This window comes from Artemia sp. Qi Xiang Cuo, chromosome 4 (assembly GCF_049724085.1).
Source record: "Artemia sp. Qi Xiang Cuo chromosome 4, ASM4972408v1, whole genome shotgun sequence".
Classification (NCBI taxonomy): domain Eukaryota; kingdom Metazoa; phylum Arthropoda; class Branchiopoda; order Anostraca; family Artemiidae; genus Artemia; species Artemia sp. Qi Xiang Cuo.
In genome coordinates this window covers 91,634,716-91,660,772 of record NC_142797.1, presented here as the reverse complement: position 1 = coordinate 91,660,772, position 26,057 = coordinate 91,634,716, and the positions used below count along the sequence as shown (strand labels likewise).

At 34.0% G+C, this 26,057-nt stretch overlaps 2 protein-coding genes across 6 annotated transcripts in view; one reads left to right on the top strand and one right to left on the bottom strand.

Annotated features, from left to right (window-relative positions):
* Positions 1-17,677, top strand: part of LOC148953620 (uncharacterized) — a 76,899-nt gene extending 59,222 nt beyond the window's left edge. For both annotated transcript variants that reach the window (XR_016141725.1, XM_089088612.1), the window contains exons 2-3: positions 13,255-13,460; positions 17,548-17,677. Coding sequence is in view for 1 of the 2 variants with exons in the window: in XM_089088612.1 (XP_088944738.1) it covers positions 13,255-13,335 (81 nt within the window). In the remaining variant the exon portion in view is untranslated. The remainder of the gene's footprint in view (positions 1-13,254; positions 13,461-17,547) is intronic.
* LOC148953619 (histone-lysine N-methyltransferase eggless-like) overlaps positions 1-26,019 on the bottom strand; it is a 92,507-nt gene extending 66,488 nt beyond the window's left edge. For 2 of the 4 annotated variants that reach the window (XM_089088608.1, XM_089088611.1), the window contains exons 1-4: positions 25,576-26,019; positions 23,102-23,380; positions 19,098-19,483; positions 17,585-17,749 (exon numbers count right to left, since the gene is read on the bottom strand). In XM_089088608.1, the coding sequence (XP_088944734.1) occupies positions 17,585-17,749; positions 19,098-19,483; positions 23,102-23,380; positions 25,576-25,690 (945 nt within the window). In that variant the 5' untranslated portion in view covers positions 25,691-26,019. Of the gene's footprint in view, positions 1-17,584; positions 17,750-19,097; positions 19,484-21,566; positions 21,640-23,101; positions 23,381-25,575 lie in introns of all 4 variants that reach the window. The other 2 variants (XM_089088610.1, XM_089088609.1) reach the window with 2 other exon arrangements.
* Positions 26,020-26,057: the final 38 nt, after the last annotated feature.

The following is a 26,057-nucleotide window of genomic DNA, read 5'->3' as shown; positions in this document are numbered from 1 at the left end:
AGTAGAGACTGATGAGTGTTGAACTGTTCCTCAACCTTTTAAAACCTTTTTCACTTTGTTGAGATTTCAATCGCTCACCAAGAGATCGTGCACCAGACCTGAGATTTTCCAAAACACTTTTTTTAATCCTTGCCAGAGCCCTAATTGTGTAATATAGAGGATGCAAAATGTAGAGAGAGAAAGCCGGTACAGCCGGTAGAATATATTTTAATTAAATATTTAATCTATGGAGATAATTAGGTTAAATATTTAATATGATGCATTCTAGGCAGCCTGCTTTCCATAATTCTCTGCTGTAGTTTCAATAATTTTGTTACTAAAGTATCATATTTTCATCATATTTTGGTATATTTCACTTTGAATAACTTCAATTCTTTAGTGTGGTTGCAATAACATACAGCCTAAGTACCATATTTTTCTATCACCATTTTCAAAACCTGCTTTCATTTAATTTTTTTTGGATTTATTGTCTTAACTTATATTCCTTGCCTCCCCCTGGCCACTCAGCGTGTTCCCATGTGGCGATTGGGGAAGGCTCTAGAGATATGTAGTACGGACCAGGGGGGGACCTTGTCCCTGGGTGTTCATAATAAAACCTGGGGCAGCCTCACCCAGTGTCATAAATACAGTTGGAGGAGGAAGAATTCCCCCCAAATGTACACTCAAAAGGGCCCACCGGTGTTTTCACAAGTCCCATGAGATAAAAACCTTCTCCTAGTAATGGGTTAAATTGCAAGGTGACGCAGAACGCCATGGCAGGAGGAACCTCTATAGGAGGACAACTGTGGCAGGGTATAAGATTCAGATCTTTGGACGACGGCCTCTGCAAAGGGCTGCCTCGACCCTTTTGGGGTACCTGCAAGACTGGGGACCTTGCAGTCTACTCTATTTCTACTTAAGGAGTGGCACCCCTCGAAGAAATTATAGCCTAGCAAACGAGACAGCATTCGCACGGGATTCTAATTAATGAACTTTGTACTGAATCAGGGGTTATGCAGGGTCGTGTTCTATCCCCCTTTATATGGATCATTTTTATGGACTTTGTCTTAAGGAGCACAGGAAAGGCAATGGGAGACCACAGAATCAAATGGGGAGGAAAAACTCTCCTGGACTTAGATTATGCTGATGATTTAAGCATCCTAGATGAAAGTGTGAGCAAAATTAATGAATGTTTAGAGGTTTTGCGAGTTCAGAGTGTTAGAATATGTTTGAAAATTAATGTTAAGAAGACTAAGTCACAAAGGCTAGGAATAAGTGAAGATGAAAAGGTGACGTGGGGCAATAAAATGATTTATCAATCGGGCAGCTTCACTTACCTTGAAAGTATTATTAGCAAAGATGGTGGGACCAGTGAAGATGTTAAAAGTAGAATAGTCAAGGCTCAGGATGTTTTTTCTCAATTAAAAAAGGTTTGGAAGAATAGGAATATAAGTCTGCAAACCAAGATTAGAATATTAGAAGCTACAGTGATGACATTGGTCAAATATAGCTCTGAAGCATGGGTGCCCCGAAAAGTGGATTATGATTTGCTATATGTTTCCAGAGAAATTGCTTAAGCATTGTTCTGGATACCCGGCTGACTGACAGTATTTCAAACGATAGGCTGGACGAAAAATGTGGTGCAATACCGCTCTTTAGGGCTATAATGGAGGAAAGGTTGAGGTGGCTAGGGCATAATATGTGGATGAAGAATGACAGATTAACAAAGATTGTTCTTTTTGTCCAACCGTCTAGGGCAAAACGGAAAGCAGGTTGTCCTTGTCTTGGGTTGGAGGTAGTCATAAAGAAAAATTTAAAGGAAATGGAAACTTCTTGGAAGGGTGTAAAAAGAGCGACTTTGAATACATTGGGATGGAGGAATGAGCGGAGCTGTGTTTGCCTCAGTTGGCTTGGTGCTGTGGTGAGTTGTTAGTAGTAGTTGGAAATGCAGAGCGAAACAACTTATTGAACCAACTGCAAAGACCATAGTAATAGTCCATTCCATGACCCATTTGTTTTGGACACCTTGAACCAAGAGTGACAACATAGTATTCAATACCAGAACAAAGGAATAAAATTTTCCTATTAGCCATCTCGTTATTGAATGGTTCGAAGGTGACAAGTAATCCAACCAAACCTTTTATTATTGCTAAAGGATCAGCTAATTCAGTTTTTAATGTTAACTGGCAGAGTTCCAAATAATAAGTATTTACAGGGATATATTGAAAATGCTTTATATTGTAATAATGAATATTATTTGACAGGTTTTTCTTTGAAGAACACATAGGAGTGGAACTTTGTTATTGCCAACTCTCGATGTCTCAACAAATGAAGCGCAAAAAGAACATACAACTGTCGGAGGAAAAGCCAGGCAAAAATGAATGAAAGTTGGCAAAAATGATATGTTCCATGTCACTGGTGCTTCCTGCACTTATACCATTGATTACACGTATATTTTCTTAAACCAAGAATATCTCTCAGATTATCATTGAGAATAACCTACTCATTGTCAATTGGAGAACGAATGTGGAACTTGCACTGTTCAATTGAATTGTTAAATTTAAAGCCACCATTTTTACTAGCGGAGACTCTTCTATTGATAGCACGACACAAATCCTTCATACTAACAAATTCTTTGTAAGGTAGTGTGATGAATGAATATTCACCAGAGTTAGTTGATTCTATTCATTCCTTGGTAACGAGTGGCAAATCAATTGGTCTAACTTTTATATCATAGATACGGTCTTTTCTCAGGATATCATAAGTATTTTTGAGAATACAATCGACAAGAGCAACTTCATACTCCAAATCAAATTTGATGGTGGGAGAGAGTTTTGTCCAAAAATCACTTGTTTTATTCATATCATCGTAGAGTGGATCATAGACATTAGACATGAATGTCAAATAGAAATCCTTGGGCATTTTATATGTTTTCAACTGCTACCCAGGAATTCAATTCAGAGTTATATACTAGCCTATGCATAAGCAGCTCTCTCTTGCCCCTGTGTGAATCACTCTCTAATATCTTTTAAATTTGATGTATTTCACTATTATTATTTGACTTTTTGAAGATTAGAGCCTTAAAAACTACCAAAAATCTCTTCATCTTTGGTGTTTCGTAGACGATACGTTACGGGTTTAATGTCTAGGATCTTTGACACTTTAAAAAGTTTAATGAACCAAAATTAATTCTCGTTTTCAAAAATTTAGTTGTTCTATTAATTCGAACAGTATCACTGGCATTGAATTATTTCTTCTTCAAAATCTTTTTATTGGAATATTGTTTGAGAAAAATGTCAAGTGTATCATTATCTCCTCAATGAACTTCCTGAGGACTAATATTGGACAGAGATCGTTGGAAGTGTTGATTATAAATTTGCATGATTTTACCTAAATCATGAGCAAAAGTAGCAGTATTTTTCATTGTACAATATCTTGAAATTAAAAGTCAAATAGTTCTTATCAATCGTTTGGCCAATGCAGCCTTCATAGGACTATGACTGTGATAGAGCATTATGTTATATTTCAACAACATAATTTCGACACGTGGATTAACAGTTTCACTACCTCGATCCGTTACAATTTTTGTAAAACAATCTTGCTCAAGAATGCTTTCTATAGCCTTAGCATCTTCATCAAGTCTCTTTGTCCGCAATGGAATAGCCAATGCATAACGATTAAAGACACTGATTGCAAGTAGAATGTATTTGTAGGGTATTTTGTGACGACTTTGAATCTGATCTAATATTAAAAGTTCTGCTTGCATTACATGCAGTGGGAAAAAAGGCTTTAGTTTTTCGATAATGTTTACCACGAACCCTATGAATTTAGTGTAGAGTGTAACTTGGTTCACTTTGTAGATACTCTCTCTCTAGCCCATTTTGAAGTCCAGTGACTTAAGAAAGTGTTGTGGGGGAACTTAGTCTTCCCACTTCACCAAAATTTTTATAGATATGTTTAAAAACTTCAACCATATTGAATACAAACAAGTAGTGTAGTGGCTGTTACCGTTTTCATTCTAGTTGGTGGTGATGATGGTGATGGGTTGATATCAATACGCCTTCGCTTTTGTCTCACCACCACTGGTGTCATCAAATAATTGTTTCTACAGCTAGTAGCTGTAGGTGTGCTAGTATTTTCCTAGATTGATTTTAAATCTTCTTCTTCTTTTAACGTTAGAATACTATGTTCTTTAATCTTTTTAGAATTTGCTTATTGGTAATAAGATTTTTCTGGAAGTTTAATGTGATTAGAAATTTGTATAGATAATTATCAAATGATAAAAAGTCCTTTAAGATTTGTAACCATATCATGAATAAAATCAAGTAGATTATAACTTTTCCCATAAATTATAATTTGATTCCATTGACCATCAACTTGAATATTTTCACTTTCCATGAGATATATCAAGAGTCTTTTACTTTGCTCTGGATATGAGTGTGGCAGTAGGTCTCCAAAGCTTGACAAAAGATTGGACAATGTTGATTCTTCCTCCTTTGGATGTGTTGATGTTGTTATTCAAGAATCTTAAAGCGTTTTCTTTTTATCAATGACACTCACATTGACCGGTCTCATATGATAGGGTTTATGTCTGTCCTCTCGTCAAAGTGCATCTTGAAGTAAAAGTAAATTTTATCTTTGGCAATATTCTCATCATTAATAAATTTACTTAGATTGTCCTCAAAGTGTTCCATTGGTAAAAGGGTGAGTTCTATTGGCGTCGATTTGTAGGGTTTATCCTTTTTTTTCTATAGAAAACTATTTACAACTCCTGCAATTATTGGCAGTAAAAGTGTAAAAAAGCTACCACCCGCCTGGAGAAGACGTTTTCTTTTAAATTTTAAATCATTTTATTTGCTATTGCTTCTTGCTAGGGCACGTACAATGGAATGATGTTGCTTTTTCTGTTGCTTAACTAGTTCTGGAAATTGCTCTCGGTTAAATTGAAACCAAGTTCTTATGTGAGATTAATCAATTCTGTGCCAGTGCTAAGTCAAGTGCCGGTCCTAAACTGCTTAGAACTGAAAATAAATGTCTATTTTTCATGCATTTTCTTCAGTTTCATGATGGCAACTAAGTAACCTTTTTTACTGTTCACTGGAAGATATACAGTAATTTTATTGTCAAAAATATCTGTTAGTGCATGCAAATCCTCGGGTGTATTCTGATTGAAATTCATTAAATTTTTTCCGTAGAGTTTATTTATTGCTTCATTGCATGCTGAAAGCAGAAATTTTGGATCACAGGGGTATATTTGTTTTTTGAGAGTTATTAGAGAGCTTGATTCACGAGCAACCCTGTAGATGAAATAGTAGGAAAAATTCAAAGCAAGTGTTCTCGTACATTTGCTCTGATGAAAGAGATTGCGAAGGACAACTGATAGGGATATTTTTTCAGGATGGAAGCGAACAATAAACAATTGTAGTATTTTTTGAGACCATTGTTCAATGAATTCGGCTAAATCATCAATAATCAACCAGGAAGTTGGTTCAATAATGTTGAACACGTCATTTCCCATTATGAATTAGCCTGTATTTTATCATAGGACTCTTGCCAAACCCTTTAGCAATAGTATAAATAATTTCTTATACCAGATTGCTTTTCCATTTACGAAAAATTAAGCAAAAAAACGTTTCGTTTAATTTAATAAACGTTTTTCTAACAAAAATGTTTCGCTTAATTTAATAAACATTTTTCTAAGAAATGTTTTGTTTTAATTTTAATAAAGCAGTGAAACAATAAATAACATCCAAAAACACTTAATTAAAAATACTCTGAATATTTCGGCCCAACGTCCGGGAGGCTTTCTTAACGAAAAAAAAAATACAACAAAAAAACGAAAAAATTTTCTTTTAAAAAATAACATACATAGAAATATAACAACTTAACGAACGAAGAGAAGAAAAAAAATGAAAATTAATAAGTAAGAAACAAGCTCACATATTAAATAAAACTTTCAGCACTGGTGTTTTAACACAAGAAAAAGAAAGTGAATGTCTATGATTATACCATGTGTCACTCTCCTCTTAAAATCAATGTATAAATAGAAATCTATCAAAAAGAGAAAACTATATTTACTTGAAGAAACAATAAAGGTCACCTAATCTCCGGTCCATAGCCCCTATTTAAAACTCAAAGGTTAATCAACCAATTTACGAAATATAAATTGAATGGATTCGACCAAAAAAAATCCATTCCATCTACATTTCATGAATTGTTTGATTAAAATGTGAGTTTTAATTAGGGGTTATGGACCTGTGGTTAGATGACCTTTATTGTTTGTTCAAGTAAATTAAGTTTTTACTTTTTGATAGATTTCCATTTATATATTGATTAATTAAAAAAAAAATTCACATAATAAGTTTTTCAAAGAAAAGTAAAGAACTCCATTAAACAAAAAATGAGCAAAAATAAAATCAAATAATCTACCAAGCGTGAAACTACCACAAATCAGCATCGATAAATAAATGAAACCCAAAACGAAGAGAAATTGCAATAAATAATCGAGTCAAACTCAAAACGAGCAGAAATTAACAAGAGTTGGGCTCAAAACGCCTATGCCTTCCCAAGGCCAGAACATAATTTGCACTTTACTGAAAAATATATAAATGTTTTTACTTTTATAACTTTAATAAATCAGATATGTTCTGGCCTTGGGAAGGTATAGGGGTGTTGAGCCCAACGTATGTTAATTTCTGCTCGTTTTGAGTTTGACTCGGTTATTTCTTTTTAATTTCTGTTCGTTTTGGGTTTCATTTATTTATCGATGCTGATTTGTGGTAGTTTCACGCTTGGTAGATTATTTGATTTGATTTTTGCTCATTTTTTTGTTTAATGGAATTCTTTACTTTTCTTTGAAAACTTACTTTGTGAAAAAGTTCTTTTAATTAATTTCTGTTCGTTTTATATTGACATAGTCTTTTCAGGGAAAAAGAAAATAATACTTTATATATTTTCGTTTTTTTAAGAATTATAGTCTGGCCTGCAATTTGTATGCTGGAGAAAAATTTTCAGCAATTTTTAACAACATACACCCTTTTAAAAATCTGGACACAAATAGTAGTGTTTAATTTAGTTCCATACCTCCTCTAGATGCCCTGAAATGGAAAACATTCGCCGAAAAATCTGTTTACTTTCTTTTATAGCTTGGATACACTTACGCTATTTTGATTTGGTTAAATTTTAAGAGCAGAAGTAGCCCCGAAAGTTTGAACATAATACCGTCTGTCATTCTTGGGATACTGCTGAGATGCCTTATTGGGAATTAGCATTAACACAGTGCATTTTGATTTAATCTTAAGGCAACATTTAGTTTTTAAACATAAAGGCAACAGGGAGGGTGGTTGTAGGAGGGGGATTAGTTTCCCTCCAATCATTTTCGACTATTAAAAAGGGCATCAGCCCTTTCTATTTTCAATTGAATAAGCCCTTTTCAAAGTTCCTACGACAACTCCTTCGATAGGAAGTGCTCTGGTCTAAACAACAACAAAAAAATAATACATTATACACAAATTGAACTTTACTATAAAAATGTAAAACCTTCCAATAACTTTATACTCTTAAAAAGGGCAAAAGGCCTTTCGATTTCCAATCCAATGAGCCCTTTTTGAGTTTCTGCGACAACTCTTTTCATAAACACCTTATATGCCCCCAATGCATAAATTACAACCCTTACCCTAAGGGCTGTCAAGGCAGTTGATATCCTCTAAGAAATAATTTCTTGAACTTTCAACTACGTTAAACAAAATGGTTATTTCAAAATTATGATTGGATTGTCTGGGAATACGGTGGGGGTGAGAGGGGCGTTAGTCACTCTCCAATCACTTTCAACTACTAAAAAAGGCACTAGCCCTTTCAATTTCCAATCAAATGAGCCCTTTTGAAGTTTCTACGACAGCACTTTCAATAAAAACCATTTATTTACCAGGGCATAACATAAAACCCTTGCCCTGATAGCTTAAGGTGGTATCATCCTCAAAGACCGAATTTCCAGAATTTCTTATAACGTTGAACAAAATGGCTGTCTGAAAATTTTGATTGGATGTGTTTGAGGGAATGGTGGGCGTGAGAGGGGGGTTTGTACCCTCCAATCGCTATCAACTATTAAAAAGGGCACTAGCCATATCAATTTGCAATGGAATGAGCCCCTTTTGAAGTTTTTACGACAATTCTATCTATAAAAACCTTATATGACCCCAGGGAATAGCCCTGGGGGCTCTTGGGAGTTTGTCATCCTTAAATACATAATTTCCAGAACTTTCAACTATGTTGAACAAAATGGCTATCTCTAAACTGTGATTGAAAGTGTTTGGGGAAATGCTGGGCGTGAGAGGGGGTTAATTACTCTCCACTGAATTTCGACAATGAAAAAGGGCAATTTCGATTCCCAATAAAATGAGCCCTTTTCAAAATTTCTGCAACAACTTTCTATATAAATCTTATATGCCCCCAAGGCAAAACTTAAAACCCTTTCACTGAGGGCTCTGATGAAATTATCAACCTAGAAGACCTAATTTCCAAAACTTTCGACTACGTTGAACAAAATAGATGTCTCAAAGTTTTGATTGGATGTGTTTTGGGAAATAGCGGGTGAGAGAGGGGGGTTAGTTGTCGTTCAATCACTTTCAACTATTAAAAGGGGCACTAGCCATTTCAATTTCCAATCAAATGAGCCTTTTTTGAAGTTTCTACGACAACGCCTTCTATAAAAACCATACATGCCCCCAGGGCATAACTTACAACCCTTGCCCTGGGGGCTCTGGGGGAGTGCCCTCCTCAAAACATAATTTCTATTTGGAAATCAACAACGCTGAACAAAATGGCCATCTAAAAATTTTGATTGGATGTGTTTGGGGAAAAGGTGGGCGAGAGAGGGGGGTTAGTTGCCGTCAAATCTCTTTCGACTATTAAAAAGGGCATTAGACCTTTGAATTTCAAGTCCATTTAGCCCCCTTTTCAAGTTTCTACGACAAATATTTCAATAAAACTTATATGACCCCAGGGCATAACTTATAACCATGGCCCTGAAGACTGTAGGAGGAGTGTCCTGATCAAAGATATAATTTTCTGAACTTTAAACTGTGTGAAATAAAATGGCTATCTCAAAATTTTGATTTGATGTGTTTGGGGAAATGGTGGGCGTGGAAGGGGTGTTAGTTGCCTTCCAATTACTTTCGACTATAAAAAAGGCACTAGCCATTGCAAATTCTAATCGAATGAGCTTTTGTTGAAGTCTCTACGACAATGCGTTCTATAGAAACGTTATTAGCCCCCAGGGCATAACTCACAACCCTTACCCTGAGGGCTGTGAGGGGGTTGTCATCATCAAAGACCTAACTTACAGAACTTAAAACTACGTTGAATAAAATGGTATCTCAAAATTTTGATTGGATGTGTTTGGGGAAAAGGTGGGGTGAGAGGGCGGTAAGTTGCCCTCCAATCACTTTCGACTATTAAAAAGGGCACTAGCTCTTTGAACTTCCAATTGAATGAGCATTTTTGAAGTTTCGAAGACAACGACTTCTATAAAAATCTTATATGCCCCAAGGGCATAACTTAAACCCTTGCCCTGAAGGCTGTGGGGGAGTTTTCTCCTCAAAAACATAATTTCTATCTGGAAATAAACTACGCTGAACAAAACGGCTATCTCAACATTATGATTGGATGTGTTTCAGGAAATGGTGGGCCTGGAAGGGGTGTTAGTTGCCTTCCAATCACTTTTGACTATTAAAAGGTCACAAGCCACTCCAATTTCCAATTGAATGAACCCTTTTTGAAGTTTCTACGACATCTTCGATACGAAGTGCCCTGCTCTAAAGGAATAAATAATAATAAATAATACATTGTGCCAACATCGTTCTTATATGCCCTCCGGGCATAACTTAAAACCCTTGCCCTGAGGGTTGTGGGAGAGTGTCCTCCTCAAAAACATATTTTCTATCTGGCAATCAATTACGCTGAAAAAAATGGTTATCTCAAAATTTTTATCAGATTTGTTTTAGGGAATCATTGGTGTGGGGGGGGGGGCTAGTTGCCCTCCAATCACTTTCGACTATTGAAAAGGGCACTAGCCCGTTGAATTTCCAATCGAATGAGCCCTTTTTGAGGTTTCTACAACAATACCTTCTATAAAAACAATATATGCCCCCAGGGCATAACTTACAACCCTTGCCCTGAAGGCTGTGGGGGAGTGTCTTCCTCAAAAACAAAATTTCCATTCTGAAATCAACTACGCTGAACAAAATGGCTATCTCAAAATTTTTATTGGCTGTGTTAAAATTACGTTGAATAAAATGGCTATCTCAAAATTTTGATTGGATGTGTTTGCGGAAAAGGTGGGCGTGAGAGGGGGGTAAGTTGCCCTTCAGTCAGTTTCGACTATTAAAAAAGGCACTAGCTCTTTGAACTTCCAATCGAATGAGCCTTTTTTGAAGTTTCTATGACAACGCCTTCTATAAACATCTTATATGTCCCAAGGGCAAAACTTAAAACCCGTGCCCTGAAGGTTGTGGGAGAGTGTCCCACTCAAAAACAGTATTTCAATCTCTAAATCAACTACGCTAAACAAAATGGCTATCTCGAAATTTCGATTGGATGTGTTTCGGAAATTGGTGGGCTTGGAAGGGGTGTCAGTTGCCTTCCAATCAATTTCGAATATTAAAAATGGCACAAGACACTCCAATTTCCAATTGAATAAGCCCTTTTTGAAGTTTCTACGACAACTTCTTCGATACGAAGTGCCCTGCAATAAAGAAAAAAATAATAAATAATACATTGTTCCAATATCGTTCTTATATGCCATCAGGGCATAACTTAAAACCCTTTCCCTGAGGGTTGTGGGGGAGTGTCTACCTCTATCTGGAAATCAACTACGCTGAAAAAATGGCTATCTCAAAATTTTCATTGGATATGCATGGGGGAATGATTGGCGTGGGGGGTAGGGTTGTGGGGGAGTGTCCTCCTCAAAAACATATTTTCTATCTGGAAATCAACTACGCTAAAAAAAATGGCTATCTCAAAATTTTGATTGGGTGTGTTTTGGGGAATGATTGGCTTGGGGGGCTAGTTGCCCTCCATTCACTTTCGACTATTAAAAAGGGCACTAGCCCCTTCAACTTCCAATCGAATGAGCCTTTTTTGAAGTTTCTACGACAACACCTTCTATAAGAACCATATATGCCCCCAGGGCATAACTTACAACCCTTGCCCTGAAGGCTGTGGGGGAGTGCCCTCCTCAAAAACATAATTTCTAATTGGAAATCAACTGCGTTGAACAAAATGGCCATCTGAAATTTTGATTGGTTGTGTTAAAACTACGTTGAATAAAATGGCTGTCTCAAAATTTTGATTTGATGTGTTTGGGGAAAAGGTGGGCGTGAGAGGGGGGTAAGTTGCCCTCCAATTACTTTCGACTATTGAAAAGGGCACTAGATCTTCAAACTTCCAATCGAATGAGCCTTTTTTGAAGTTTCTACGACAACGCCTTCTATAAAAATCTTATATGCCTCCTGGGCATAACTTTAAACCCTTGCCGTGAAGGCTGTGGGGGAATATCCTCCTCAAAAATATAATTTCTATCTGGAAATCAACTACGCTGAACAAAATGGCTATCTCAAAATTTTTATTGGATGTGTTTCGGGAAATGGTGGGCCTGGAAGGGGTTTTAGTTGCCCTCCAATCACTTTCGACTATTAAAAAGGGCACAAGCCACACCAATTTCCAATTGAATGAGCCCTTTTCGAAGTTTCTACGACAATTTCTTCGATACGAAGTGTCCTGCCCTAAAGAAAAAAAAATAATACATTGTGCTAACATAGTTCTTATATGCCCTCAGGGCATAACTTAAAACCCTTGCCCCGAGGGTTGTGGGGGACTGTCCTCCGAAAAAACATATTTTCTATCTGCAAATCAACTACGCTGAAAAAATAGCTATCTTAAAATTGTCATTGGATGTGTTTGGGGGAATGATTGGCGTGGGAGGGGGGGGGCTATTTCCCCTCCAATCACTTTCGACTATTAAAAAGGGCACTAGACCTTTGAATTTCCAATCAAACAAGCCTTTTTTGAAGTTTCTATGACAACGCCTTCTATAAAATACTTATATGCCCCCAGGGCATAACTTACAACCCTTGCCCTGAAGGCTGTGGGGGAGTGTCCTCCTCAAAAACATAATTTCTACCTGGAAATAAACTACGCTGAACAAAATGACTATCTCAAAATTTTGATCGGATGTGTTTTGGGAAATGGTGGGCGTGGAAGGGGTGTTAGTTGCCTTCCAATAACTTTCGGCTATTAAAAAGGGCACAAGCCACTCCAATCTCCAATCGAATGAGCCTTTTTCGAAGTTTCTACGAAAACTTCTTCGATACGAAGTGCCTTGCTCCAAAGGAAAAAATAATAAATAATACATTGTGCCAACATCGTTCTTATATGCCCTCAGGGCATAACTTAAGACCCTTGCCCCGAGGGTTGTGGGGGGGGGGTGTCCTACTCAAAAAATATTTTCTATTTTGAAATCAACTACACTGAACAAAATGGCTATCTCAAAATTTTGAGTGGATATGTTTGGGGGAATGATGGGCGTGAGAGGGGGGGGCTATTTGCCCTCCAGTCACTTTCGACTATTAAAAAAGGCACTAGCCCTTTGAATTTCCAATCGACTGAGCCTTTTTTTAAGTTTCTACGACAACGCCTTCTATAAGTACCTTATATGCCCCCCAGGGCATAACTTACAACCTTGCCCTGAAGGCTGTGGGAGAGTGCCCTCCTCAAAAACATAATTTCTATCTGGAAATCAACTACACTGAACGAAACGGCTATCTCAAAATTTGATTTGATGTATTTCGGGAAATGGTGGGCGTGGAAGGGGTGTTAGGTGCCTTCCAATCACTTTCGACTAGTAAAAAGGGCACAAGCCACTCCAATTTCCAATTGAATGAGTCTTTTCGAAGTTTCTACGACAACTTCTTCGATACGAAGTGCCCTGCTCTAAAAGGAAAAAATAATAAATAGTACATTGTTCAACATCGTTCTTATATGCCTCAGGGCATAACTTAAAACCCTTGCCCCGAGGGTTTTGGGGAAGTGTGCTCCTTAAAAACATATTGCCTATTTGGAAATCAACTACGCTGAACAAAATGGTTATCTCAAAATTTTGATTGGATGTGTTTGGGGGAATGATGGGCGTGGGGGGGGGGCTATTTGCCCCCCAATCACTTTCGACTATTAAAAAGAGCACTAGCCACTCCAATTTACAATCGAATGATCCCTTTTCAGAAGTTTCTACGACAACTCCTTCGATACGAAGTGCCCGGGTATGGAAAAAAATACATCGTGGCAACATCGTTCTTTGCTTAGGCAGCGCTATTATAGGCAGCGTGCTGCCTATGATTGCAAGAGGAGAGTGACACATGGTATCAAAATAGACATTCACTTTTGTTTCTCGCGTTAAAAAGTCAGTGCTGGAAGTTTTGTTTTTAGATGTGAGTTTGTTTCTTACTTATTTATTTATATATATTTTTTATTCTCTTTTTGTGTTTAGTCTTTGTATTTCTATGTGTTTTTATTTTTTAAAAGAGATTTTTTTTGTGTTTTTCTTTTTTTGTTGAGAAAGGCTCCCGGACGTGGGGCCAAAATCGGAATATTTTTTAATTAAGTGATTTTTTGTTGTTATTTATTGTTTCACTGCTTTATTAAAATCAAAACCCTTTTTTCGATTAATTTTCGGAACAATAGTATATTTGTTACGGGTTTTTCAAAAACATCTGATTTACGATTTTGAATTATTATTGTTAGAAGTGGTGTTTGGCCCGACATTGATGGACAACAAAGAACCGAACTGAATGGTGTTTTAAATTGATAGATATTTTTATTGTTGTTGTCGTCAACGTTTTCAACAGTTAGAATACAACTAACTGTGAAAATGTAGTTGCCAAATGAATAAATAATAGTAATTTCCCTATCAGTCCTCCCAAAATATTCAAGAACAAAAAGAATTTTTGAATAATAATATTTTTTTATCTATAATAAATATAAAACATTTTAATCATCAATTTACAAAAAAAAGTTTAAAAAACACTTGAAAAAACAATAACAACATATGTACATAAAATAAGCACTTGAGAGCTAAACATTCAACAAAAAAACGTGTATAAAAGCACTTGGAAAGAGAACATTTCTAAATCAAGGCAGATACTTTAGCTAAATGGTCCCAATTATTAACAAAATACTCCATTTTAGTTCTATCGGAACATTTTATGCGTTGTGCTTCTTCTTCCTCGCTTAAGGGAAATGCAACCCCCCCCCTGAATATAAAATTTCTATAAGCAAAATAAAGATTCTTATAGGATTTAATTTAGTTACTTAAAATATTTACACGAAAAAAAAATTCAAACAAAAAACAGTAATAAAGAAAAAATATTTATTTATGTAATTATATGAAAATTTTGCTAGAAAACTCTACAAAATTATCACAGTTTAAGAAACACTTGGAAAAGAGTCCCCCCTCCCCCATTGGAAGGGCACGGCAACCAGCCAAAGGCAGGATCCCCCTCTTTGGGCTGGAGCTGGGCGTGGGGATGCAAGTAAACAATTTAATTTGAAAAATAAATATAAATACATTGAAAATATAACAATAACTCTGCCTTATGGACACGGAACATAGTGTTGAAAATATCTACCCCTCTTACCTACTACTCTTGTTGAATTTAAAAGATATTCTCTAGACCGAGACGTTGTCTATATCGTACAAATATATCTCGATTTGAAGTGAGGTAGTGCCCATGGAGAAGTTTCTTCACACCACCCTCACATACACAGACTTATTCAGATATGGCTGACATTGAATTTTTCTCTAATCTAACCGTGTAGTTTAAAATTTTATAGAGCGAATCGCCATGACTTCTGCTCTTGGAACTAAACTAATTTCCACACAGTTTCTATAAGGACCAATATCGAAATTACCTTTCACATAGTGTGTAGGCGCCCCCTGGCAGCCTTTTTTGATATCCTCATTATGAGTTTGCAAATAGCAAACCTTCAGACATGCAACCAAATCATGGGATATCAAGCCATTCCCCGTCTCAGATTTTAGATATAATAGTTTATTTGAGCCCTGGCACTTCACTAGTTCTGGATAAATGGACTCGTCCCAATTGGTAAAGTCCATTCAAAAGCTAATGTGCTTACCATTTTCAAAATCATTTCATAAATTCTCAGAATTAACTTTTTACAAAAGTGTAGCAATGTCTCCATAATACACTTGAACTTCCCCTCCCTCGGTCATTTGCGGGTACACACATTGAAAAAATTTCAACATGAGTTACTTGGAAATTTCTAAAATTGGGTTACCACTAGTAATAATTTCATTCAAAATAAAATTTCTGTTTTGCTATGCAAAAGGACCATATTGGAGTCTATGATGGTGAACGATGTGAAGTTTGAATCGGCAATCATTTGAGCACATTCTTTTCGGTCAGTTACATCGTCAAAACGACTTCTATTGCGCATACTCTCGCACGGTTTACCAAAAGCTGAATTTAAATTGAGCGTAAGGATTGTTTTTTCAACCTTTCTTTTTGGTTCTGACTGTTTAGTGACAAAAGTATCAAAAAACATTATCATATATACTTTTTGATTAAATTGTAGGGCTCCATGAATCTTTGTGACCTTGAAACCGTTAATTATCATCTATCGCAAAAGAAAATGGTGAATAACAATATTCTGTTTCGGATTAAGGTCAGCAATAAGTTTTGTTTTGAAGGTGTCCAGTGCATACCCCCATCCCTTACCAAAGAAATATTATGTGGACTCATAGATTTCTTAGTCACTAGTCGTTTATGCACGTTGAGGAGAATGCACCATAAGGATGGTTTTTGAAATTGATGGTTAAAAACCTAAGGAACTTCAAGACTCGTTAACGGATTGTTTACGACAACTCCTTCGATACGAAGTGCCCGGGTATGGGAAAAAAACGCATTGTGCCCACATCTTTTTTTACTTAGGCAGCGCTAGCGCGCACCCTATGAAACCAAAATGAAAATACAAATTCAGAGTCCCTTAAATCTTGATCGCTCTTCCTAAGTCTAATTCATTCAAGTATTTTGTTCGTTCTAGCCATGTGGCAACGCGCTCGGGTTCGGTGTTCTGGAATACTTTTCCAGACTCAATTCGGGAAGCACAAAGTGTCCCGCAATTTAAAAACCGGTTAAAGAAGCATCTCCTTGTGGGCAGTTGGTGAGTGTGGGGCTGGAAGACGAGAGGACAAATTAAGTTTTTTTTTTTCTGTTATTAATATATTCGTTTTATTATATTATTTTTGTATTATTTATTTATTTCTCTTTTTATTTTTTTTTTATATATATTTTTTTTCTCATAATTTATTAGTCAGTAATTATTATTATTATCTTTTTTTTATTGCTCTTTAGTTGTGTTTATTTCAGTGATGATTTGGTTAATTTTATAATTTAGTAAATGGTTACTGGTTGCGTTTTTCAAGCATATATGGGATTTATTTGTAAGCGGTCGTAAAGCCGGCATGAATCATTATTAGTAAAGTTTTGAATCTTAAATCTTAATATCTTTAGGTGCTCAATTTGGTTCATCGATAAGAGCGACGCGCACTCTGGTTATTAATGAGTTGAAAAACAAACTTCGCAAAACATATGGTTTGCTAGAAAAAGTTAAAGGACGTTTTGACAAGTAAACATTAGGAGAGCTCTAAATCTCTATGTTTGCCCTGCATGAGTTTTTCTAACTCCATTTTGGAATATATATATATATATATATATATTCCATTTATATATATATATATATATATATATATATATATATATATATATATATATATATATATATATATATATATATATATATATATATATATATATATATATTTATTTATAATATATATATATATATATATATATATATATATATATATATATATATATATATATATATATATATATATATATATATATATATATATATATATATATATATATATATATATATATATATATATATATATATATATATATATATATATATATATATATATATATATATATATATATATATATATATATATATATATATATATATATATATATGTATGTATATATGTACATATGTGCATATAATAAGGGGAAGAAAGCTCCAAGATTGCCGAGTTGTCAACGTCACCGTGACGTTACTAGTGATCAATAGCGAAAAAAGCCTCTAATGTCTCATATCGTTGTTTTTTAATTTATATTTTATGAGCCATAGGATTTATTCTTTGAGGCATACGTTTTATTTGCCATTTGAAGACCGATTTAGGAATTTATTAGACTTTCTGTTTAACCTTTATTATATACGGCTGGGTAGAACGTCAGGTCCAGTATTTTAGTGTTGATTTAAGTTTCCGCTTGTTTGTCTTTTTTTCTCACGTTAGACATGTTGGTACTGTCTTCGTTAACTATTTGTGTTTCTTTTCTTTTCTTTTTTTTCTCTCTTTTTTTGTACTCCTCCAGTGCATTTTTAATGTATCAAAAGAGGGAAAAAATTAATTATTATTATTATTATTAGATCCTTCCCAATCAAATAATATCACAACAAATCCTACCTGAAGACGGACACGGAGAGGGAACTGCACGACCCTGTTTAAACATGTGTCTTTACAGGAACATTGGCTGTTACATTCATAGATTCCTGTCGGGATTTGTTCTTGAAGGCGACGATAGTTGTACCCGCAATTTGTAATCAATACACCATCCGCTGCGTAAACACCCTGGAAAGTCAAACAAAACACTCTTAATTATGAATATTTCATCTATGTGCCAACTAAACATACCGTCTGATCTTGATGTATTACTTTGGATCTAATCAGTTATTTATCTTAGTCTCGTTTGGTCCTATTTTCTCTTTCTGAATTTATGCTTTAAAATCTGGAGAGTTATTAAATTCTTTTTCTAAAGCAGCTTCTGCGTTACCTGAAGCATTTTCTATGTCCATTGGCTAAGTTAAATTCATGGTTACACAGTGAAACATGCAGCTCCACAATAGGCTTGAGAAAAGATGAATAGAATCATCATAATCGTCTTCTAAAATCGTCAAATTGATCATTATTAAAATACCCAAAAATTTAAAATGTGGAATAGAGAAGGCAAGTTAAGCTATGATCAAGCCCTTAAAGCCTTCTAATAATAGCTTATTGATCTATTTCTAAAGTATATTAAAGGGTCAGCCAGAAATTCTTTATGCTGCTGCTATTATCTTTGAGCTTTTCCATAACAAAATTCTTACTAGAGCTTGAATCTACCAGGTACTGCCTAAGAAATGAACAAAACTCCCTTCGTAACATTACATAACACGACGTGCACAACGAGCCCTAAACAATGCAAATGTGAAAGGATCCGCAGCATCATATGAAAAAATTTTCATATGTGTAAATTTTAGATGTTTTCTTTTAAGTTGAAGATCAATTATTTTTATTAATGACGATGTTGCACGTTTGAGGACCCTTCGTTTTGGTTCGTTGTGTTTGGCTTTACTGTTTGTCTTAGGTGCGTTGATGGGTCAGCTGTGTCATGCCCCTGTTCAATTGCTTATCTGTCTGAATTACTAAAGAAAGAAATTTTAATTTCTAACCAAATAACTATCTTCAACACCTTACATATACAATCATTAAGTCTTACCGAGTCAAATAGTGAGTTTTTCAAATGGCCATTAAAAACGCCATTGCAGATGATTAAATTAGATCTGATATCTCAACTAAATAAATTGCCTCCCCTATCCTTCATGTGTTTTTTGGATCACGTTAAAGACAATATTATTAGACATAATAGACTTAAATGTCCAATACGAGATGTTGATACAAGAACTTCAAGGTTTAGTCTTGAGAGAGTGAGAAGAGAAAATTCATTTTTATTAAATATCAATATTCACAAAAAAAAACATATCAAACAGACCTACCACGTGAAAATCTATACATATTTGTTTGTGGCAGGACTCACCATTTTACTCACTCATATATGTAAATTGAATTTTGAGAATGTTGATAACTCGTTTCTTGTGAAAAGTACCATCTATTGTTAATATTCTACTAACGACTAATAAATCGGACTAGCTATAATTACCTGAATTGTCAGTTTCTGGCATTCACAATTCGCACTGTCAAGACAATCATCTTTACAAGAACAACAAGATAAAAACTCCGGATCCAAGTGCATTTGTCCCTTCACCCTGCCAGTAGGAAGTAGAGCTGTCGAATACTCTACATAAGGTGGATATGTATAGTCAATGCTGTTGACACAGCTGATTTTCATACGTTCCTTGCCGTTCGTAATGTCCGCAGACTCGTATAAGATTCTCTTTGGTTTAAATTCCACACTAACTCTCACAGAGGTATTACTGGTAAACATGTCAATGGGTAACGTGGCGTTTGTGATGCGAAGGTATTTGAAGACTTCGTCCATGTTGCGTAATGTCCGGCCGCATGGGGTTCGATAGAAAACTCTATTATCTGAAATATTAGTATATACTATATAATAAAAAGAATTTCTTAGTTCTCTACTACAAACTAATAAATAAACCTCATCACCTGGTAACATCAAAAAATTACAGTTTGTACGAAGAAAGAACTATACAAAAAGCCTTTATATAGAACCTTTCTAAACTTTTTAACCGAGATAATATACAGAGCCTTTCAATTAACCAATTAAATGCCCTAATAAATACAAAATTCACTACTCTGACAAAACCGTGCCCACCATCTTAACTGTGTTTTCGAAATTCACAAAAATTTCATCACGTAGTTACAAAATTTGGTTTTACACATTTTCTATAAGAGCCAATCCTAAAAACTTGATTACTATGAGCTATTCAACAGACTTTATGATGTTTTCTTTGTTCATAAGAGCTATTTCATAGGGAGTTACAAAACAAAAGTTCACGGTTAAAATTCTTAGTAACGGATTAATTAAAAATGCATCTTCTATTGCACTTTTTAAATGTTTAGACTAGACTTTGCTGTCGCAATGTAAACTTTTCATAGATATGATTAAAATTCATCAATCAAGATTTAATTCAATAGTAAAGAGGTCACTTTCTCATATTCCCGCAGGAAAAAGGTTGATGTGATATCACTGGTCAACGTCCGTGCCCAATTATCACTTATTCGTATTTTACAAAGGGAAGTGAAATGACCCTCTTTTTAAAATTTCATATTTAGCGTTAAACATAGAGTTGTGAGTGACTTTTTGGGTGGGTTTTACTTCAATGTCTTATTAAAAAAATCAGCATTTAATTCCGATTTTAAAGTTCCAAACATTGAAAAGGTACAATAAAAAATCATATAAGAAATGCAGAAAATGAATTAAATATAATAAGAAATTCATATTCAAAAAGGAGGATGACAGGCTATATATGTGAACGTGGGGAAAGCCCTATCTTCAGACAAGTTAATATTTCTAAAAAAAAACAAGTAAGTACGCAATGAGTACCATAAATTCCAAAAAAAAATAAGCAGTCAAGTTAAAGAATTAAATATAACAGGTGTAAGACATAGATGAAGTAGAATGAAACCGTGAAAAAATTAAACTAATTAAATGAAGGTATGAAAAATATGTTAATACTAGTAAAAAAAAATAATGGTGACAGTTCAATTCAATTTTGACCCCAACCCAAAGGTATACTGTGCGAATGACAAAAAAAAATTATCAAATACAAAAATGTATTTGTAACCAAGATATTTTACCAGTTAGTCTGAAGGGTCAATCTGGGAAGACTCTTCCAATTCAGTATGAAACTATTGCGTTTGAATAAACACAGATATTTTTCTAAAATTACATCATGTTTTACAGTTGGCAAGAATGCCAGTGTGGGTTTTTTAGGTTTGTTTCACTTTGATTGGTAAGCTGGCTTAATAAAAATCAAAAACAATCTCAATTTTACAAATTCTAAATTCAAAGCAAAAACTTTATCTGTTTACTCAGTTATAAAGATCATTTTATCCCTTTCACACAATTACTTTTAGAAGAGATAAACATTTTATGCTTGTTTTTTTTAGCGGGAAAACAATCTGAATTATGATTACCAGAAGCCATAAAGAAAAATGTCTTTCAATAATATTTTATATCATCCGAAATAAAATAAAAATTTATTTGTAATTTATTTTCCACAAAGAAGTCTGTTTTACTTGTAAAACAAAATTTAGATAAAAATAAAGCTTTTTATATCTAAAAAAACTAAAAAGTGAAATATTTTAGTTTTCTGCAAACATGAAAACTGTAAGCAAAATATAATGCCTTTTATCTTTGAACAAACTAAAAAGTAAAATATCTTTGTTTTCTGCTAACAGGATATTGTAGGTAAATATAATATCTTTTATTTCTAAACAAAGTAAAAAGTAAACAAACATTTCTGGTAAAAGGAAAACGGAAGGTTTTTAAAACTTAAAATAAAAGTGTTGCGTGGTCTTGAGATACGGAGTAAGAATTCAAAAACAGTTTTTTCTACCATTTCCACCAAGCACCTCCATTTTAATCTTTAATGCAATGCAATTTTTCAGGTAACACAGTAGGTGTCTTTTATTGAAATTCACTTACCACTTTCATTTTATTTATGTAAGTCCTCCATCAAACATCATAATGAAAAATTTGTTTTCAACGCTGAACATTCCTACTTGTAAAAAAGGGAAAAAATGATAAGAAATATGCCATTTATGCAGAATATCGTAGGAGCTGTCTGTTTTCTTGATTTTCAAACCAATATATTTCTATTTTTGTTCAAGTCGAGGGACAGTAAGTTTCCTGTATAGGGGTTTTAGACAAGGTGATACTAATAGTGTACTTCGTTTTTTTCTAATTCTAGTTTTAGGAGTTATGAACAATTTCATTTTTTCTATTGGACGTGATCATCTCTTACTAGGCTGCTAGCTATTGCTACAAACTGGATAATTCCTCCAAATACACTGCTTACATATCTTCAAAACTATAAACACCACAGCCTGGAAATACGTATTAAATCTTTTTTGAAAGTGAGTTCACATGAATTTGACCAAAATTGTAGAGTGAATTTTAGTCGGCCTAAACAGGTTGAAGTTTAAAAAGTCTTTATAAAAATTATGCACGGAGATGTGGTAATTAGATTTATCTAATGGATTGATTACAGATTGGCCATACAATGCCATCAGAAATCAACGAAAATATAAGACATCAGCTCAGGGGAACCGCAAAAATAGATACAATTTATATTAAAATATTTACACAAAATTTTATCATCATCCTAAACAAAAACTTTTAATAAATACTTTTGAAAAAGCTTTTACATTGACAAATATTCTTCATTTAGAATTTCATGGTCTTTATTCATTGTTACGATCTTACTAATCGTTTGGTTGACATTTCTAATTCAATCAGCAGTTATTAATTTGTATCTTAATATTTCAGACGATACCAAACTAAAAGAAGGAGAAATATTTATCAAAATTTTGGACAATAATAAAAAACTTGTAAAAATTTAGATAATAATAAAAAAACATGTTTAAATTAACTGAATTTCACATGGTTTAACAATTAACAAGTCAAGTGTAATATCGTGCGATGATCAAGTATTGATGTTTCTTATCGCTGGCACCATTCTTGCATTGTCTTGAAATAATTTAAATAATTACGGTATAAAACAATATTCAAAAAAGATAAACTTAAATCATACTATAATTACATATATTTTTATGGTTCCTATTTTATGTTAGGTAAGCAAATGATTTAATAATAAAAGGTTTTGGTCAGATAACTCCAAAATCAATTACTGAATAAATTCTTCTAACCAAACAATCACTAATATGTTGAATTAAATTCCATTTACAGTGACAAACATGTGTAAATGCCTGGGCCATATCCAGGGAGATTTTTATGGGGTTTGAACCATCACCTTGCCCCTCTTAACAAAATGTCCAACTCACAAAAGTGTTAAAGACGAATAAGCCACAATAATTATTATTTTACATGAATGTGATCTTTTTATGCATAATTTTAAATTATACTGTAACCATACCAAAATTTTCTAGATCCTTGAAAACTAATCTAGATCCTTGTACTGTAAAAAAAAAGCAAAGTAAAAGCAAAAACAATACACATACAATCTACTAAAACTTCGTGTGTCTTTTTCTTTCTAAATTTCCGGGTGACTATAAACCTGCCCCAGCTAAGCCTTACTGGAACGCAAAATTGATTTATCGTTCTAAAGGCTGGATCGTCACAAACATAGTGGTAGTCTTGAATGCATGATGGACTACATTGATGAGGTTCAAATGTGATTTCAGCAGATTTGTTGAGACCCTTAACGCCTTGAACCACTCTGTCATTCTCTGTAGGGACCTTCTCACGGGATGAAGTTATCCCTTTATTAGTATGTTTGACTGAAATTGATGGCATTGATTAGGCACTATTGGCAAAACAAAATAATAAATACCCTAAATGTTAAAAATTAATCAAAACTAATTCTGTTGATATTTAAATAAGTTTTTAATTATTAATAATTATTATTTGCTTAAGAATAAAAATTGAAGGGTAATAATAAGAGAAGTATTTTTGGGAGGAAATTGGAGATCAAATAGGATCATTCAAAATATATATCTAGACCAAGTTTTAATCCCCCCCCAAAAAAAAAAACTCCTATTGTCAGGTGGATTGGTAAATTTGTCAACGTATGCTCAGAGTCTAATAAAAAATGGCCCCAGGCAATCTTTTTCCTATTCAACATGTGGCTTGTATACACTATAAAGCAAACAAATTTTCAACTCAAAGTCTTTTTCTATATATTAATTTTGTTTAAAAAAAAGTTCTGTTTAAATTGTCCAAAAGCAACTGAGTTATCTCCATAAAGGTATTTTGGTTTACTCGGCTTTCATGGCAGCATACAAATATTGGAAGATGATGAGCAGGAGGCAATAAGCAGATCAAGAATGAGAGAGAGAGGAAGAATTCGAGAATTTACTATTTGTTGTGGAAAATATTTAAACAGGTCAATAAAACCAGATTTTGAGGCATTTATTAACATTTTCAGGCCACAGTACGCTCTATGATATTTGTTAACAGTAAAAGCCTTTATGGATCAAACAGTTCTTAGTAACAAACTGTAAATAAAGAGCGACGTGGCTCAAAACTAAACGAAACTACAAGAAACATAGTTTTGATAACGATGGATACATGAAAGGGCTCAAATTTTGATGCTTTTACACAGTATATAAAATTCATCAAGTTTAATGTTAACCATAGAAGTTACGAGCCTAAGAAAATATTGACAAATGACTGCTGTTTTTAAGTAGCCAAATATTAGAGGGCAGCCAAATATTAGAGGGTGTCTCACACCCCTTTTTTCCCAAAATTCCCTGATCAAAAATTTCGAGATAGTCATTCTGTTAATCACAACATAGTAATCGAATAACTATGTATTTTATTATGACTTGAGCCCTGGCAGTCCCTAAGGACAGAGTTGCAAGCTATGAACATTACCAATTGTTTATATATAGTATTGCCTATTAGGAAGTATTCAGACATTTTTTAGGGGGGGGGAGGTTCTATGGTGTGGTGAGCTACTTGAGAGGACCTTTCAATAGAGGCATTTTTCGTGGGGTAAAGAAGATTCTCCGTGGTGGGGAGCTGGATTATCCTCTATTATTTAAAAACTATCAGAAATTAAATAAGAAAACGGGTTTTCCAACTGAAAGCAAGAAACAATACTAAAATGAATAGAAATTGTTAGGCAGAGGAGAGGGGTTGGCCCCTCCAAATACCAATCCAAAAATCCAACTACTAATTCCTTTTTTTGAAATTTTAAAACAGCTTATTATTGTAATTAAACGGCCTTTATGTTCAGTAGTCATTTTAAATTATAGGGACAAAAAGTCAAAATTTAGCGTAAAGAGCGAAATATTGAGGAGGGGACAGTCCCCAATTATATATATATTATTTTCTGTTAGTTCTAAGTTCTAGCGTCGCTTTTAGTTGACAATTTTTTTTTTCATTTAAAAAAAATTAACATAAAAAATTCACTACAATATGAAATTAACATACACTAAATACACTATAGACTAAAAAAAACATACACTGAATCTAAACTGAATATAAGAAAAAAATTTTCACTATTACCTATACCGATACCAGAAAACCCTCCACAAATTTTAAAACCTTAAAAAAAAACTAATTATTCACATAACAACAAACAGTTATTTGACCCCCCTCCCCCAATGAATAGGGCCAAAAAATTGTCTCTATCAACCACACCAATACCAAAAAAAATCAACAGATTTTACATATCCTTAAGATGTCTAATACTTTATATAATATGAAACCGTGTTTAATCCCCCCCCCCCCCCCGATGTAACTTCTTTGCTTATTTCTTCTTAATTCCTAAAAAGGTAGTTTCCATTACTCAAAGTTTAAGAATTAGTCGATTAATATTTTTGGTATTATGCATAGAGAAACATTTTCTTTAAGATAAGATACACAAAAAGTATTTGTAAGAGTTAAGAAGGCTCCAAGAGAAAGACAAGTAAAAACCAGAGGAGAAAAAAAAAATCAAATGGGTTAATATTTGAATGTTTATCATTACCATGTGTCTGTGAGACTTTCGTTGGGGAACTTTTTTTGGTCAAACATCTTTCATTTGGCAAACCAGAGGTTTCTGCCGATCTTTCAATAATCTTGGCTTTGCTACGTAGTGACATTTCATTATATAGTGGTTATAAACTTAAAGAAGAGCCGTGTATCCGTTCAATTCTTACTTCAGAATCTTGAAATTCCAGTGGAGCCAAAGAAAAATTGACTTTTAAGACTTGTGTCTTGTAAACTTTTCTAAAAACACAAAATATCAATCTAAGCGCACTTACAAGAAGACAAGATAGCTCATTGCAAACAATTTTCTGCTTAAGTGTCCTAAAGTTTAAGTCAATGAAATATAACATCTGAATAAAAGTGAATAGTCAAGATAACAAAAAAAGATATAGCTTTTGTTGGTTGTGGAATGGACATGAAATAAAAAAGAAGTAAAACTTAGTTTGGTGTCAGGATTTTATTTTAGGGGATAAATGAAAT